Raw genomic sequence first — 14832 nt, forward strand, 5'->3', positions numbered from 1 at the left:
TTGCAAAGTTATTGATATGATAAGAAATTCTTAAGAATCACATATTATGTCAACCTCATTAGTGCGATAATCAAGATATGAACTTTTGATATATATATATATATATATATTCTTGATTTAGGTTCTAATAACAATTAGATATAGAGCTTTTATCAAATGTTAACGTTATGTAATATTCCTCCTATTTTTCCCCCATCACCGTTTCTCACTTTCTTTCTTTTTTTCTTCCCCTTTGCTTTTTTATGTTATTTTTTCCTATTTTCTGTTTTGCGTTAGAGATCTTGTGACTCCGATATCATATTAAATTTAATTTTGTATTACAAACTAAAGTTACTGATATGATAAGATTTGTAAGAATAATATATAATCCCCACCTCTTAGTGAATGAGGACAATAATGAAGAACATAGTCAAAGCAATAAGTTATGCAAAGCTCATATAAAGTGGTTAATTTAATCACACTTACATGACGTATTTGTATTTTAAAAGTACACACACGATATGTTGCTTTGTAAGAATGAAGTGGACACACACACACACAAACGCAAGACTTTTTCATATGAATTTTGTGATAAATTATATATATATATAGAGAGAGAGAGAGAGAGAGTTAATTAATAAGTTGATTACAAAGAAAACACACGCATTGGTGGCCTGACTGTCACATTCCTGATTCATGAACATAGTTTCTTTATGAATGGTTGAAGGGCTGCCAATTGTCAAGCATAGATATTGAAATAATGAAAGCAAAAGGAACAATTCAAAGAACAGAGAAGAAGATCTAGATTTAATTCTATATATATAAATGGGCATGCACTTTCTGTTCTACATCCTGCTCCCACATGTGCTGTGCGCGCTCTTCTGCTACACAATCATGCAATTTAAAACTATTTAAAGGCCTTACACCCATATTCTGAATCTATGATAGGTTACATATATATATATTTTATTCATAAAATCCCATCCGAATTAATTTTGATCGGATGGATAAAATCATAATTCATACTAATTATTGATAGCAAAACTGTACGCAAATAATTGAGCCTCGGAACGCTCAGAGGTACTGTGATGTTTCTGTACGCCTGACAATAAAAATATGAATTATGGATCACAGTTTACTACTGACTTGTTATATTATGTCCAACACTAGAGATTAAACTAAAAACTCGGTGGAAAAACCTAAGAACTACTGTCCTTATTAAGAGTCATTATGTCGTAATTCACTTTGATTCTGTTGATCCGAATTAATTTTACAAAAGCTAGGTATGGTAGCGATGGAGTCGGATGAGTCGCGTCAAAAGTGACATGTTTTTGTATTATAATGAAGTTATAAATTAATAACTAAGCGCCCACTGTTTGGAGGAAGTTGCCCACTGATCAGCAGTAACATGGAGGAAGAAGCTTTTGTTATATATGCATATGGCTGCAGCATCTAAACCCTAGAACCCTCTTGTGTACGTGTTTCTCTATTATTATTATATGTATAGATATATCTATCTATCTATCCACAGCCCCACACACACTTTAAGAATGGGAGAGGCATTAAAAACTCTCCACGGGATCTACCAATTGCATCAAACTCACCTTAAGGAAACACGAACTAACAACAAAAACAAAACTGCCTCACTTCCACTTGTCAGTCTTGATAGATAATTCATAATATTTTTTTTAAAAAAATCAAATTAATATATACATTTATTAAGTGTTGGGCTCGTGAAGCATCTTGTCAGAAGGGGAGAACACGGCTAAGCAACTCAATAGTTCCTAAAGAATATATATATATACACATACATACACACACATATATAAAAGCAAATATGATACTATATCTTAATTTAAAATATCAAGACGTTTAATTTTTGAGTTTAAGTTTTTTCTATTTATATACTTATCTAACCTAAACTTTGTTTGATGTGAGATTTCTTCCTTATACTAATTTTTAGCACAAGAAGTGAATTCCACTAACAATAAAAATTATGATCTCCCCCAAGCTATTGATGAGGGCAAATGGTAGATCTTTCCGAACTAATAAATTACTACATACATAAGAATTAAGATTTGAACCCAAATAATTTATTAAAGTAACGAGAATTTCCACCACTCACATCTAACTGTAGTTGATAAGGCATTTATTGAATTAGATGCATCATTTCTTACATTTTTTATTCACCTAATTTCATGATTGCTTGCATGGTGTTATATTACGAAGTGTTCTTATTTAGTATCTAGAAATTCAAGATATATAACATGAATGAATTCGACGATCATATGTAAACTTTTTTTATATTACAAAGTGTTCTTATTTAGCATTTTTTTTCGGACAAATTTTTTTATAATTTTTTTTCTAAATATTGAGCACAACCATTTAATCAATCATGTCAGGTTAGTTACTCATGAATTAAACCTACGTCAGTTTAACAACCAGAGAAGTTAAAAAATCTATATTTCTGAGAAAATAAATGTATTTTTGTAATGTTTCAAAAACAAAACGTATAATTTACTCAATTGAAAACGTAATGGAATTGGAGGTCAGCACATACATCCTCAACACACATCATCACTTTAGCGTATATATTCATATATAGTTGAGAAGGTCTTCGAAGATGTGACCTTTCCTTGTTCGAGCAACTCTTTACTAATGTAAACAATTGACCTTATCAAATAAATTACGTACTTAGGGTTATTTAGCAAAGCTTAAACTTCTTATTCTGAATATATTGATTTTTTATCATTAATTTGATAAATATTTCTTAAAGAATCTTGCAATGTATATTTAACAATAGTTGTGTTCACCTCTTAACACGTTAATTAAACTCCCGTTAAATTTCTCAATAAATATATATATATATATATATATATATATATTACCACCTCACTAAAATGTGTTTTCTTCTAATAGATATTTACATTCATTAAGAAATTAATTAGTATAAGAAGCTAATAAGAATTAAACATGGAATTATAGATGCGTTACAGAATAGTGTAGATCCTATATATCATTTTAAAGTACGTAAATACAATTAATAATCATTCTTAATATATGGAATAGAGGGGAATTAATTGACCATAAAAAAATTCCAAGGAGGGTAAAATGGGAGGAAGCAAATGGGGAAATTAAATTGGTGGGTCATGGCGGTCCGAATCTTGGAGGCTCGTCATCATTTAGTGGCGTGGAAAACATCCTCCGAAATATCCGAATTCATGTCTCTTCAACTTGATCAACTCACTGAGGCACCGTTCATTCCTTTACTTAGTGCCCTTGGCGGTGATTAAAAGGAAGGGTATTTTATAAAAAAATTAACACATTTTTTTGACAAATTTCTTTCTTAAATAAATTAATTTTTTAAGATTAAAATATATATTTAGTCATTAACTTTATACAAGGTTTCATTTTAGTTCTTTAATTTTATAGTGTTTTTCAGTTATTCATCATAAAAAGTTTTTAAAATGAACTTTTAAATATTGATAAAATATTTTCAAACCTGATATTAGGATTAAAGAATTGCAAAGATATTTCATAAAATTAAGGAATAAAATTGAAATCTTGAATAAATTAAGTTAGAAGATCAAAAATACATTTTAGCCTTTTCTTAATTTGTATGAATTAGTTATGCATCTCCTTCTCCTATATAAGTGAAATGGACTCAATTTCCTTTTAAGGACCCGTTTGGATACATAACTTTTAACTTTTAAAATGTACTTTTGTACTTTTTGGACATAGGATGTTGTTTAGAAATTTCATGATTGAACAAATTGACTTTTTAAATATACATTGAAAAAGCTATTAAAAGTGAATTTGAGAACTTAACTTCTTGGAGCTTTTCAAAATGACTTTTTGATATTGAGTTTTTGAATTCACTATACTACCCTTATTCCCTTACATTACAATGCTTATGGCATGCTCTATTTTATTAAAATTTAAATTTAGTGCAATAGCCACAAGGCCAAATAGATCATATAGGGAGGCAATTTGTAAACCTTCTGTATATAAAAAAATATTTTTAATCATATTTATAGGGTATGCCATTAAATATTAATGACTGTTAAATTATTTATTATATTTTTTCAATATTACACTTTACATTTTTTATTCTTATTATTTAACATATTAAATTTTATGTTATTTTGAATTTTTTCACATTTTTAATATATTATATTTGTATAATAAAATTATAAATTATCATAAATCAATGTTCTTTTTTATTATTATATATTTAAAAGTGCATTTCAAAAGTATAAATTATCATTAATCTAAATAATTTTCAGTTTATCAAACTGACTTTTGAAAAAATATATTCAAACACAAATTTCATTACAACAACTAACTTTTACCAAATGAACTTTCATCAAATGAACTTTTAACAAACTGAAAACCAAACAAACACTAAATAAGGTTAAGAGTTTGAACTTCGTGGACGGAAAAGAAACCATACTGAAAAAGCTATCTCAAAAAATTGGATCTAAATATACTTAAATTTAAAAATCTTATAATGATTAATATTTCATAATTATATCACAAAATTAAGTTGATCGAGATATATAATATGCCTAAGAATATATATGAATATATGCAAAAAAAAATTACATTATTTTGTTCAGTTCAAACTATGCAGAGGAGTTTGGATTAAGAGTTACAGAACTGAAATTAGAATAAACATAAATCTGAGCCATACTTAATTACCAGACAGTAATGACTTGGAGAAAAGCCTTTTATAATTACATGGGCTTGGTTTGCTTTTATTGCCACACGTTTGATCAGTCCCCTTTAATGGCATGCTTTGATTTCTTTTTCCTCCCACGAGAATGATAATGGCCTTGCCTTTAATTAATTGTCATTATTGAGAATAAAACAAAATACCAGAAAGCTAATTAAGGAATTGCCAAAAGAAAAGAATTTATATATCTTATTCCTTCAAACTCGCTTGCCTTTTCCATTGCTACTTAAATCTCTTTATGAGCGAGATCCAGATTAATCGGCTTGAAGGAACTGTTTTACTTTTTATGTTGCAATCCAAAATTTCCACGTCTCTTGTTTATTCTCGTCTTAAAGTTATCCGAATCAGACGTATACAAAGTACACAGCACTTAATTAGTTCAAAATTCTCTATTTCCTTATATAAATATATTAAGACCAATTCTCAAATACATAATGAATTATGCTACATCTTAACTTAAAAATCTTTAGATCCAAATTTATATGTCATTCCTCTTTATTTTATATTAATTAGTTATTATATTTAATGTTTATCAGATGTGGAATTTCCCACTTTAGCTTAAGTCTACTCACACTGAATGTTCTGGCAAAATCAAATCTCAACAATCTTTGAGTTTTTCTTTTTCTATACACTAATATATGCATGTCTGTGTGTATCATACCTTATTGGAGCATATATTTAGGGAAAATTTAAGAATGTACGTGATATGATCATCATTAGCTTGTACGTACACACACACACACACACACATTAAAAAAAAAAAAAGCGAACAGCTCATATGATCGGATAAATTATTCCTTACATAAACTGACATTTTTATCTTTTCTGTAATAGGCATATAATCAAGATGTCTTGGAAATCTTTAAGGTATCTTGCAACTTGATACATGATATGGTGACAAATCAAGCTGCATCAAATGCAGACTTTTATATAATGCATATTTATATGTTTGTAGAAAGATACGTTGTGTGTGTGTGTGTGTGTTTTCTTCCTAGCTACATTAAAATGCTACTGCAAGTGTGCGACTAAGATATATAGTACTTTGTATTAAATAATGAATGAACCGTCATTTTTATTATTAGACGAAAATGTCATTTTAATTTTTATGCGAATCAATAATGTCTTTCAGTCAGTAGTAAATATATACAGTTTCACTACGTGCATATCGAAGATCATTTTTATTAATTATAAACTAAAAAATACTCCCTCCGTTAAAAAAATATAAGGCATTTTTAACTGAATCTCACCCCCAAATAAAGTAGTCATTTACTTTTAAACTAGCCCCATCTTTTTAAATTACCCCTATTAAACATTTTATAATAAATATAAAGTCATTATCAATATGAATATTTTTGAAAAAAAGGACAATAATTACACCTTAAAAGACTAAAAATAAAAATACCTTACATTTTTAACATCTAATTTCTTATAAAATGTCTTATTTTTTTGAACGGAGGGAGTATATACAAAAATTATTAACAATTATAGGAATTTTATCATTAATTTTTATGTCAATACACATATTATATAATAATAAGAAAGACAAACAAACAAATAACCCATATCAGTCATCAGTGTTCATAGATCTCATATTCGGCATCATCAAAATATTAAGTATTCAAAAGTTGAGACCAACCTCTAAATTTTACATAATCATTCAGAAAACACAAATGGAGAACCTCGCGTATGCTTGTATTCATTGAGAAGATGAATACAGAAAAAGAAAAGGAAATGAAAAAAAAATGTTTATTTAAATCAAGGAACTGATCTTTCATTTTATTCTTTAAGTGAATCCAAATATTCTGTTAGTGATGTTATAGTTTACATATGTTCTTTATATACATATATATATATATATATATATATATATATTTTTCATGCATAAACATACATATAGATACATTGTATTCTTATCAGACCTGAAGATATATATATACATATAGTGAAGAACGTTTATTTTTAGAAAAAGAAGGACATTTGGGTGGAAGGAAATGCCTTAAATAACTTGATATGAAAACCCTAGATCTGTTGATTAAATATAATTAATCGGTTAACAACTAGGATTAATCTATTGCAAATGATAATATTTTGAAGTAGCTAGCTAGAGAGATTGATGCTAAAGCAAAGATATATACATTAATTAATGGTTACAGAAATATAACTGCAGATGCTATTTTCCACTCATGGGATATATTGATTGATGATTTGATTAATGCAATTTGTTTGATTCGAAGTGTGTATACCCACTTCGTTTAATTACTTTTTGAGGGACATAGACATCTGAGAGAGTAATTGATTTAAGCTTGATCATGATGTTTATGCTTTAGCTTTATGTGTCTTTCTTTCATAGGCTTACTAATGAAACTCTACCTTTTCATAATTCCTTGTTTCATCAATATGTCTAGCTACGTACTCATGAAGTTTGGCAGTATGGGTAGTTTATTAAAAGCAATTTTGTTTGAGATAAGGACTGGATATTCAATGTGATTACCTTTTTTAATAAAAATTTAAACATTGATTTATCACATTATAAGAGACTAACTTTTATGATTAATTATTTTGAAATATTTTAATTTTTATCTTCATATGTAAATATTTTAAAAGAAGATATTAGGTACACATTAAATCTTATGTCAAAATCCATCAAAAGCATAGTTTTAATGGTTTACAATGTGCAATTAGACGTATTCTAAGTAGGAAAAAGAAAAACAAAGCCTAAATTAATTAAAAATCTCCTATGATAATAATTGAGTCCTGGTATGAAAAAAGAAAAGAAGATCAGGGTTATATAACAGAAGTAAAAATATTAAGAAAATAAAAACTGACATGTAGTCATAATTTATTATATATCAACATTTAACTAGATTCGTGAATTAAACTATAGATTGACTTGATGGAGGCTGTGATAATAAAATGTGGGTATAAAATGATTTTTTTTCTTATTATTGTATTATCAGTTTTCCCTCAGCATCTTTGCTTGCTTAGCTTAGAGACAGAATAGGCCCTTTGGGTCAAATATAAATTTGAATGACAACCATAAGGTACTGATCATAGATATGGATTGTTCCTACTTAACTAATTTTAATACAAATTTATACATCAAAATTAAAATTTGAATTTGGACCAGCCAAGTAAGGATTGTTTTGCCGGATCTCATCACAATATATAATAAGCATTGAATACAAACTATTTACTAGTCAAAGAATGTTTTAAAAATCTTACAGATTATCTACCAACAAAATATTCACTTTAACAAAAGGAAAAAAGAAAGAAGGGAAATGACATTGAGGAGGAAATAACAACTAACAACATACCCAACTAACAGTGGCGGAGGGAGGGGGGATCAGCAGGACCGTGGACCCCCAATTTAAAATTTTCTTTATATTATATAGGTGTTACATACTTTTGATCCTTCTAAAATTTATGAAAATTTTATAGTATATATATTTTTTATTCTCGGCCTCCCTTATTTTTAAATCCTGGCTCTGTTCCTGCCAACTAAGTAGGGATCCTTGCATTCCTCCACAAACATCTTCGCCACATATTCCTCATACTCGCCACCCCCAACATGTTTAGCTTCACATTCATCTGCCTTATATTTTCAAATTTCAATTTCAATCTTCTTTAGAAATATTATATATATATGTGTGTGTATAATCTACTACTCTAAATAAAATCCAAAAATTATAAGTGAATAATGTTATAATGCAATAATATAAACTACTTCATGTCCATGCATATTTGAGTCACATTAAACTCCAACTGATAAGTTAATTGGGTACTGAATGATGGCAACTTTTTTTAAAGATGTCTTGGAGATTTCACATGAACTTGAATAAGAGTGATCATATCCTTGAGCAGAACTTAAACTTTCCATTAGCTAGAATTTAATATGACTTCAGATATTCGTAAGTTATTTTATCTAATGCAGATTAAATTACTTTTAAACTCTAACTGATGCAAGTTGAGCCAAGTTGAACTACAAATGAGTGCTATGTAGCTTTTCTAGAAACATCTCTTGCTTCAGTAAAAACTTGAATAAAAGATATCCTTCTGAAGCAAAATCTAATTCTTTTTACTAAGATCAACACTTGAATTAATTAGTTGCTTCTTTAAAATACATGAATATATTAGTATCTTTATCTCTTCTACTTTGAGATTATTTAGATTCGCGGCTGCCCTTTATTTTTCTATTTTCTCTTTCCCTTTCCCGAGATTGGAGTTTCCCACCCAACTTTGTTTATTGCTGTTTGCTGCTATATTATTCTTCGGAAGTGTGGTATTATAATTGTCGAAAGCATCCTCCTCTCTTTTTTATCATTTTAAAATGACATTTTACCATTAAGTTTTCGACTTCAAGATTTTGACACATACTCTATATTTCTTCTCTTATCTTTTGCGGCCGCACATCCGTGTGTTAAATTTGTTAGAAATTCCATGTCAAAGTGGTGGAGTTGATAAGGATCTTATTTCTTGCTTGGATTTGATGCTTGCATTTATATATTTTTAATTGATATATCATAACAAAATGCATCAAAAAATAATAAACTAATGCTTCACTACTCATCTTTCCCTTAAAAAATGACTATCATGTCATGAGAGAGAATTCAATAATCTCTCAATCTATTTATTATACATGGTCGTTCCAAATGTTTTAGATGGTGAAACTCAATATTCCAATTGAATGCATTCTAAAGGTATCTTCAAAAGAAAAATAAATAAATCAAGTCAATTATAAAAAAAAAGTTATGAGAATATTTCGTACAATTTTTATTTTTGTTATTAAGAATTTATTGAAGAAGACAGCATCATCATAACTTTATCTTTCCTTGGTATATTAAATTAAATTAAAATGTTTCGTTCTTCCTTTTTTTCTAGGAATAGCTCCTTGAGGTCCTATAAATTGCACCCCAGGAAACAGCAATCCTCACAATTCATTCACACAGCATATCCTCGCACAGCCCATTAGCCTCTGAGAGAGAGAGAGAGAAAGTGAGAGAGGAGAAAAATGGAGAGGTTTCCAGTGATTGACTTGGGAAAGATGATCAACACTCAAGAGAGAGGAACCACCATGGAAGCAATAAAAGATGCCTGTGAGAACTGGGGTTTCTTTGAGGTACTATATGTACTTGTAATAACGCTTTAACATGATATTTCCATTAATTTCTTCTTTGTTCTTTTGTTCACATTTCTGGGTTCAGGGAAAAGCTTTCTGTTCTGATATACAAGTTTTGTTCTGTGGGTTTTCCTTGTTTCTTCTGAAGCTGCTGAACCATGGGATTTCTGCTGAGCTGATGGACACAGTGGAGAGGCTGAGCAAAGAGCACTACAAGAAGTGTATGGAGCAGAGGTTCAAAGAAATGGTGGCAAGCAAAGGCCTTGAATCTGCTCAGTCTGAAATTAATGACCTAGACTGGGAAAGCACCTTCTTTGTTCGCCATCTTCCTACCCCTAACATTTCAGAGATCCCTGATCTCCAAGAAGATTACAGGTCCCACATCACAATCTCAATCTCATTCACATGCTCTCTCTCTCTCTCTCTGGTTAAATTTGATGCAGAGTCTAATTAAACACACTTTAATTGAAAAAAACTTGGACACTTGAGATAAAGTTTTTGTATGGAATCAGTCACTCCTTTTGAGATTATTCGTGTCAGTAGGTTTCTTCTTTTTGGTACAAGTCCGTGTGACTGAGTCTGACAGAAGCATGCTTCTTGGTGCTATTTTTTTTCTTTTTAATTTTCGGGGTGTGTCAGGAGGGCAATGAAGGAATTTGCAGCTGAACTGGAGAAGCTGGCCTTGGTGCTTCTTGATTTGCTGTGTGAGAACCTTGGGCTGGAGAAAGGGTATCTGAAGAAGGTGTTCTATGGTACCAAAGGTCCAAATTTTGGGACCAAAGTTAGCAACTACCCTCCTTGTCCCAAACCAGATCTGATCAAAGGTCTGAGAGCTCACACTGATGCTGGTGGCATCATCCTTCTCTTCCAAGATGACAAGGTCAGTGGATTGCAGCTCCTCAAGGGCGACCAGTGGATCGATGTCCCACCAATGCGCCACTCCATCGTCGTCAACCTCGGCGACCAACTCGAGGTAAACCATCAATCTTTCAACAACGGAATCATACGAGTCTCTGATACTCACATGATGACACAACATAACACCTCACAATATCCACCACGTGTCCCACTGTCCACACAACTTCATGAGTAATTATATCCACTCTTTGACAGTGTCAGTTTTTACCTTGCCAAAATATCAAACATCTTGTGTGCAAGATTCGTACCAACCAGAGAAATGTCACCAATAGGATGAGATGATCATGCATGGGAGTTCAAGATCACCAATCTAACAGTCTTTTTGCTCGGATCATGACAGGTTATAACCAATGGAAAATACAAGAGCGTGATGCACCGTGTGGTTGCCCAAACAAACGGAACCAGAATGTCCCTAGCTTCATTCTACAACCCAGGAGATGAAGCCGTGATCGCCCCGGCACCGTCGCTGGTGAAGGAAGACGAAGCAAGCCAAGTATACCCAAAATTTGTGTTCAATGATTACATGAAGCTCTACTCCGGTCTGAAATTCCAGGCCAAAGAACCAAGGTTTGAAGCGATGAAGGCCGTAGCAACTGTGTGAAGAAGATGATTACTGATGAATTCTAGCAAATTAAGTTATGTTTAATTATTGGTGTACTAGAACAGCTGTGTCATGCATGTGTAGTATAACACTATAAAAGTGCTTTTTATGGTTATAATAAGTATGAAGGTAAAGACGCTAATATAGTTTGTGAGTATGATGTCAAGTTAGTGAGATGTACTGTTAATGAAAATAACCAGATCTTGTTACCCACCTTATAAGGAACTGTCTCTCATGATTATTCCTCTTTGGATTATTCATTATTGTGCTGTTTAATTATAATGTCTTGTGTTGACAAAAATGGACATGTGAATTAGAAAATAAAAATAATAATTTTATGAACAAAAGTACCAAAGAGACAGGCAAAAGCAGTTGAGGCCTCTGGGTGATCTTAAGTGGCTTTGACGTCTCCCAATCACAGGTCGGTTACCGGTGCATGAAATGAAACTCTTAAATTATTCTTCTGCCTTCCATGTTGTAGCCAATTATAGGTCACATAGTTGAGATTTGAGTAATAATTTAATCTGAATGCATATGTGTACAATTTTGTCTCACACTTTTAAAGTGAAAAAAGGGGGGAAAATTCAAGTGGGATCGTCAAGTAACTGAGATTACAAAGACGTATTACATCAAAACAGTTCGTAATTATTTAAGCCAAAATAGTTGTGAGGGGGTATTATTGTATTCTTTAAACTAAAAGGAAACAACAGGAAAGAGGATCTTTTCTCAATTCCTCTGTTTCTTTCCATAAGGGATACGGCTCTTCTTGTAATTTTCAGTAACATTTTTCTCTTCTTATTATTTTTAAATAAATTATGAAAAATATCTCTTGAATTTTGTTAGACTTATGAGTTTTTTTTTCATTATCTATAAACAAATTTCTTAAAATGAAAAGACGAATTACACTGACCTTTTGAGTCCTATTAAAATTCTACAAGTATTTATTTTACTTTCAGTGCATGTATAAACTCTTTTTAGGGGGAGGGGCCAGAATGAACCACGAGGCTTCTCTTTCAACAGGCCAACAATACCCCCCCCCCCACAAAAAAAAGGAAATTTTATTCTAGACAAGATGTGGGCATGTTTTGAAAATAAAGAAGAAACCTGATTTTTTTTATTGGGCAATGCACCTATTATACGGAGCTTTTTAGACCCTCCGTAGTCTGGATCAAGTAGAGTCGGATTGCAATGAAAGCAAGTTCTCCTAATAAGTATTTAACGAAATTACATAACTAGGACTTCAACTTAAAATCTTATGTGATCTTGATAAAACAAAACGACTTTTTATAATTCAAGTTTTTTGTTTTAAAATTTAAGAGGACATCTTCGTAATTTCAACAAAAAGTTAAGGTACATCTAGGTAATTTCATCTTTTTTTTTTTTGGGTCGGAATATATTTATTTGTTTATTACTACCTAAAATCCTATTATGAGAAACAAATGATAGATTTTTTTGGCCAAAGAATAAGACATTAACTGTTTGCAGTTGAAGCTAGTAGATAATCCCAAGGAAAACACTAGTTAAAAATATTATGAAAGACAGCAACCAAACTAAGGATGTGTATAATATTGGGAATTCAAGCTTTTTAAGAAAACAGCTCAGATAAATCAGTCTGAATTTAAAAAAAAAAAAAAAGAAGAAAGAACAAAAATCAGAGTAACCATTGGCATCAGCAATAGAGATAGAAAAAGTAGGTAAGTAGTTGACAACAACTGATACCTTATGGTTTCGCTATTTAGAGTTTACACTACCTAAAACTAGAGGCCAATTCCAACAAGTCACTGTGCCCATTTTGAACCATAAGTCCTATTCATCACCAAATCTTCCTACTTCCCTGCTTATGTTACTCAGATTCCAAATTTGATAGGTTGACAGCAAAGAATAAAACAGAATAAGAACAAGACACTTCAATGGATTTTAAAAACATCAGAGGTTATTATCATGCTACTGAAAGTTTCTTTTCCTGGTAAATAAAATACATGGTTTTCTGATGGAAAAATAAGACTGTTATAATCTTTCTTCGTCACTGAACCAAAAGCTGTAACTGCTAACCGTAATTCTACGTCCCTAGCCCATCGCAGAGCATATGTGGAGCCCACCTTTTGTTTTTGCATAGTCATTCAAATTATCACATGAACAAGAGACCATGATTCTGCATTTTTATATACCCCTTGTTCAACAAATTAAGGTTGAAAGGTAGTTTTTACTAACTAACTTGACAACCTTTTCTTCAAAAGTTCTTTTTGTGTCTACAGTTTCGGTATCTGCTAAGGATCTTACTGGTGAAACCACTTGTTCAAGCCTCGGATTTCAGATTTTCATCTCTCTCGTTTTGGACTCTGGCAAATTATTGAAGAAGTGAGATAATAAAGAATAACCTACCTGGTCAATAGCGTCATGCTGCCACATGCATGCCAAGTTATACTAGCATATTTCAATAAGCCTATCAATATCAATATAAAATTAACATCAACTAAACAACAAGATGCCTCTATTTTATACAGTAACATGATGAATCCTTTTATTCTATAAATTCTGTATATATAAAATGACTTCAACAAGTGAAAGACAAGAACAGAGATGGTTGTGTATGGCTATGATTATACTTAATGAGCGAGAGCATAGAGAGCTATAACTGATGAACCCACCATATATTCCTTTAAGTTCAGGCATAAATTCCAACCTCAACTCCTTTAGTTTTGGAAAGAGGACCTTAGCTGCATAATTATTGTTGTCTTCCTCCCATATATCATCAAGTCCTTCATACTGTTACGATGTCTGACTCTAATTTCTTCAAGGTTTATAGTTGCAGTAAGAGATGCCCTGAGAATAGATTTTTCATAACTTGGGACAGTAATGATCTTCAAGCTCGTAAGAGTAGATGGTGTCACCACTTCCCCGAAAATCATCCTTAAATTCATCAAAAACCTCAGAACTATTGTCTCCAGCATAGACAAATCGTTTTGTCCATGATCAACAATGTATTCTATACTGTAACAGCACACGGCAGTGCATTTTTTAAGCTTCTCTGCATTAACAAGGCGAGTAATTAGCCCTGTCATATCATGACAATCATAAAACATCAACTCAACAGTATTTTCTGGGACTAAAACGGGACTTCCTTTCACAACGGTTAACACCAGAAATGATATTCTTCTTTTCTCTGAGGTTTCTTGGATCTCTCCAGGTCCAACATTGAACTTAAACTTAATCTAGCTGAACTAGTGACCTGATCTTATAGATCATGGACTTCAAAACTCCAAAAGTCCACTTCACGAGTAGATAAACTTGCGAAGGATATGAATTCATCTATGCTGAATTCAGCATTGGTTTGTGGCAATGGCACTTGAAACCAAGAACATTACATACTGACAGTTCTTCTATAAGAGCTAATGCTGAGAGAAAGCCAGATGGCAAACTTTTAATCATAGTATTTGAGATATTTAGTCGTCTGAGGTTGCCTAGTTGTTCTGTTCCATGAGG

At 31.3% G+C, this 14832-nt stretch overlaps 1 protein-coding gene across 1 annotated transcript; it reads left to right on the forward strand.

Moving 5' to 3' along the window:
- Positions 1-9635: 9635 nt before the first annotated feature.
- LOC129284992 (1-aminocyclopropane-1-carboxylate oxidase-like) lies at positions 9636-11570 on the forward strand. Its single transcript, XM_054920527.1, has 4 exons — positions 9636-9830; positions 9979-10205; positions 10470-10803; positions 11089-11570. Exons 1-4 carry the CDS (start codon positions 9723-9725, stop codon positions 11347-11349), a joined length of 930 nt encoding a protein of 309 aa, XP_054776502.1. The 5' UTR covers positions 9636-9722; the 3' UTR covers positions 11350-11570.
- The last annotated feature ends 3262 nt before the right edge of the window (positions 11571-14832 follow it).

This window comes from Prosopis cineraria, unplaced genomic scaffold (genome assembly GCF_029017545.1).
Source record: "Prosopis cineraria cultivar Desert tree isolate PC_DT_omini unplaced genomic scaffold, ASM2901754v1 PC11, whole genome shotgun sequence".
Taxonomy (NCBI): domain Eukaryota; kingdom Viridiplantae; phylum Streptophyta; class Magnoliopsida; order Fabales; family Fabaceae; genus Prosopis; species Prosopis cineraria.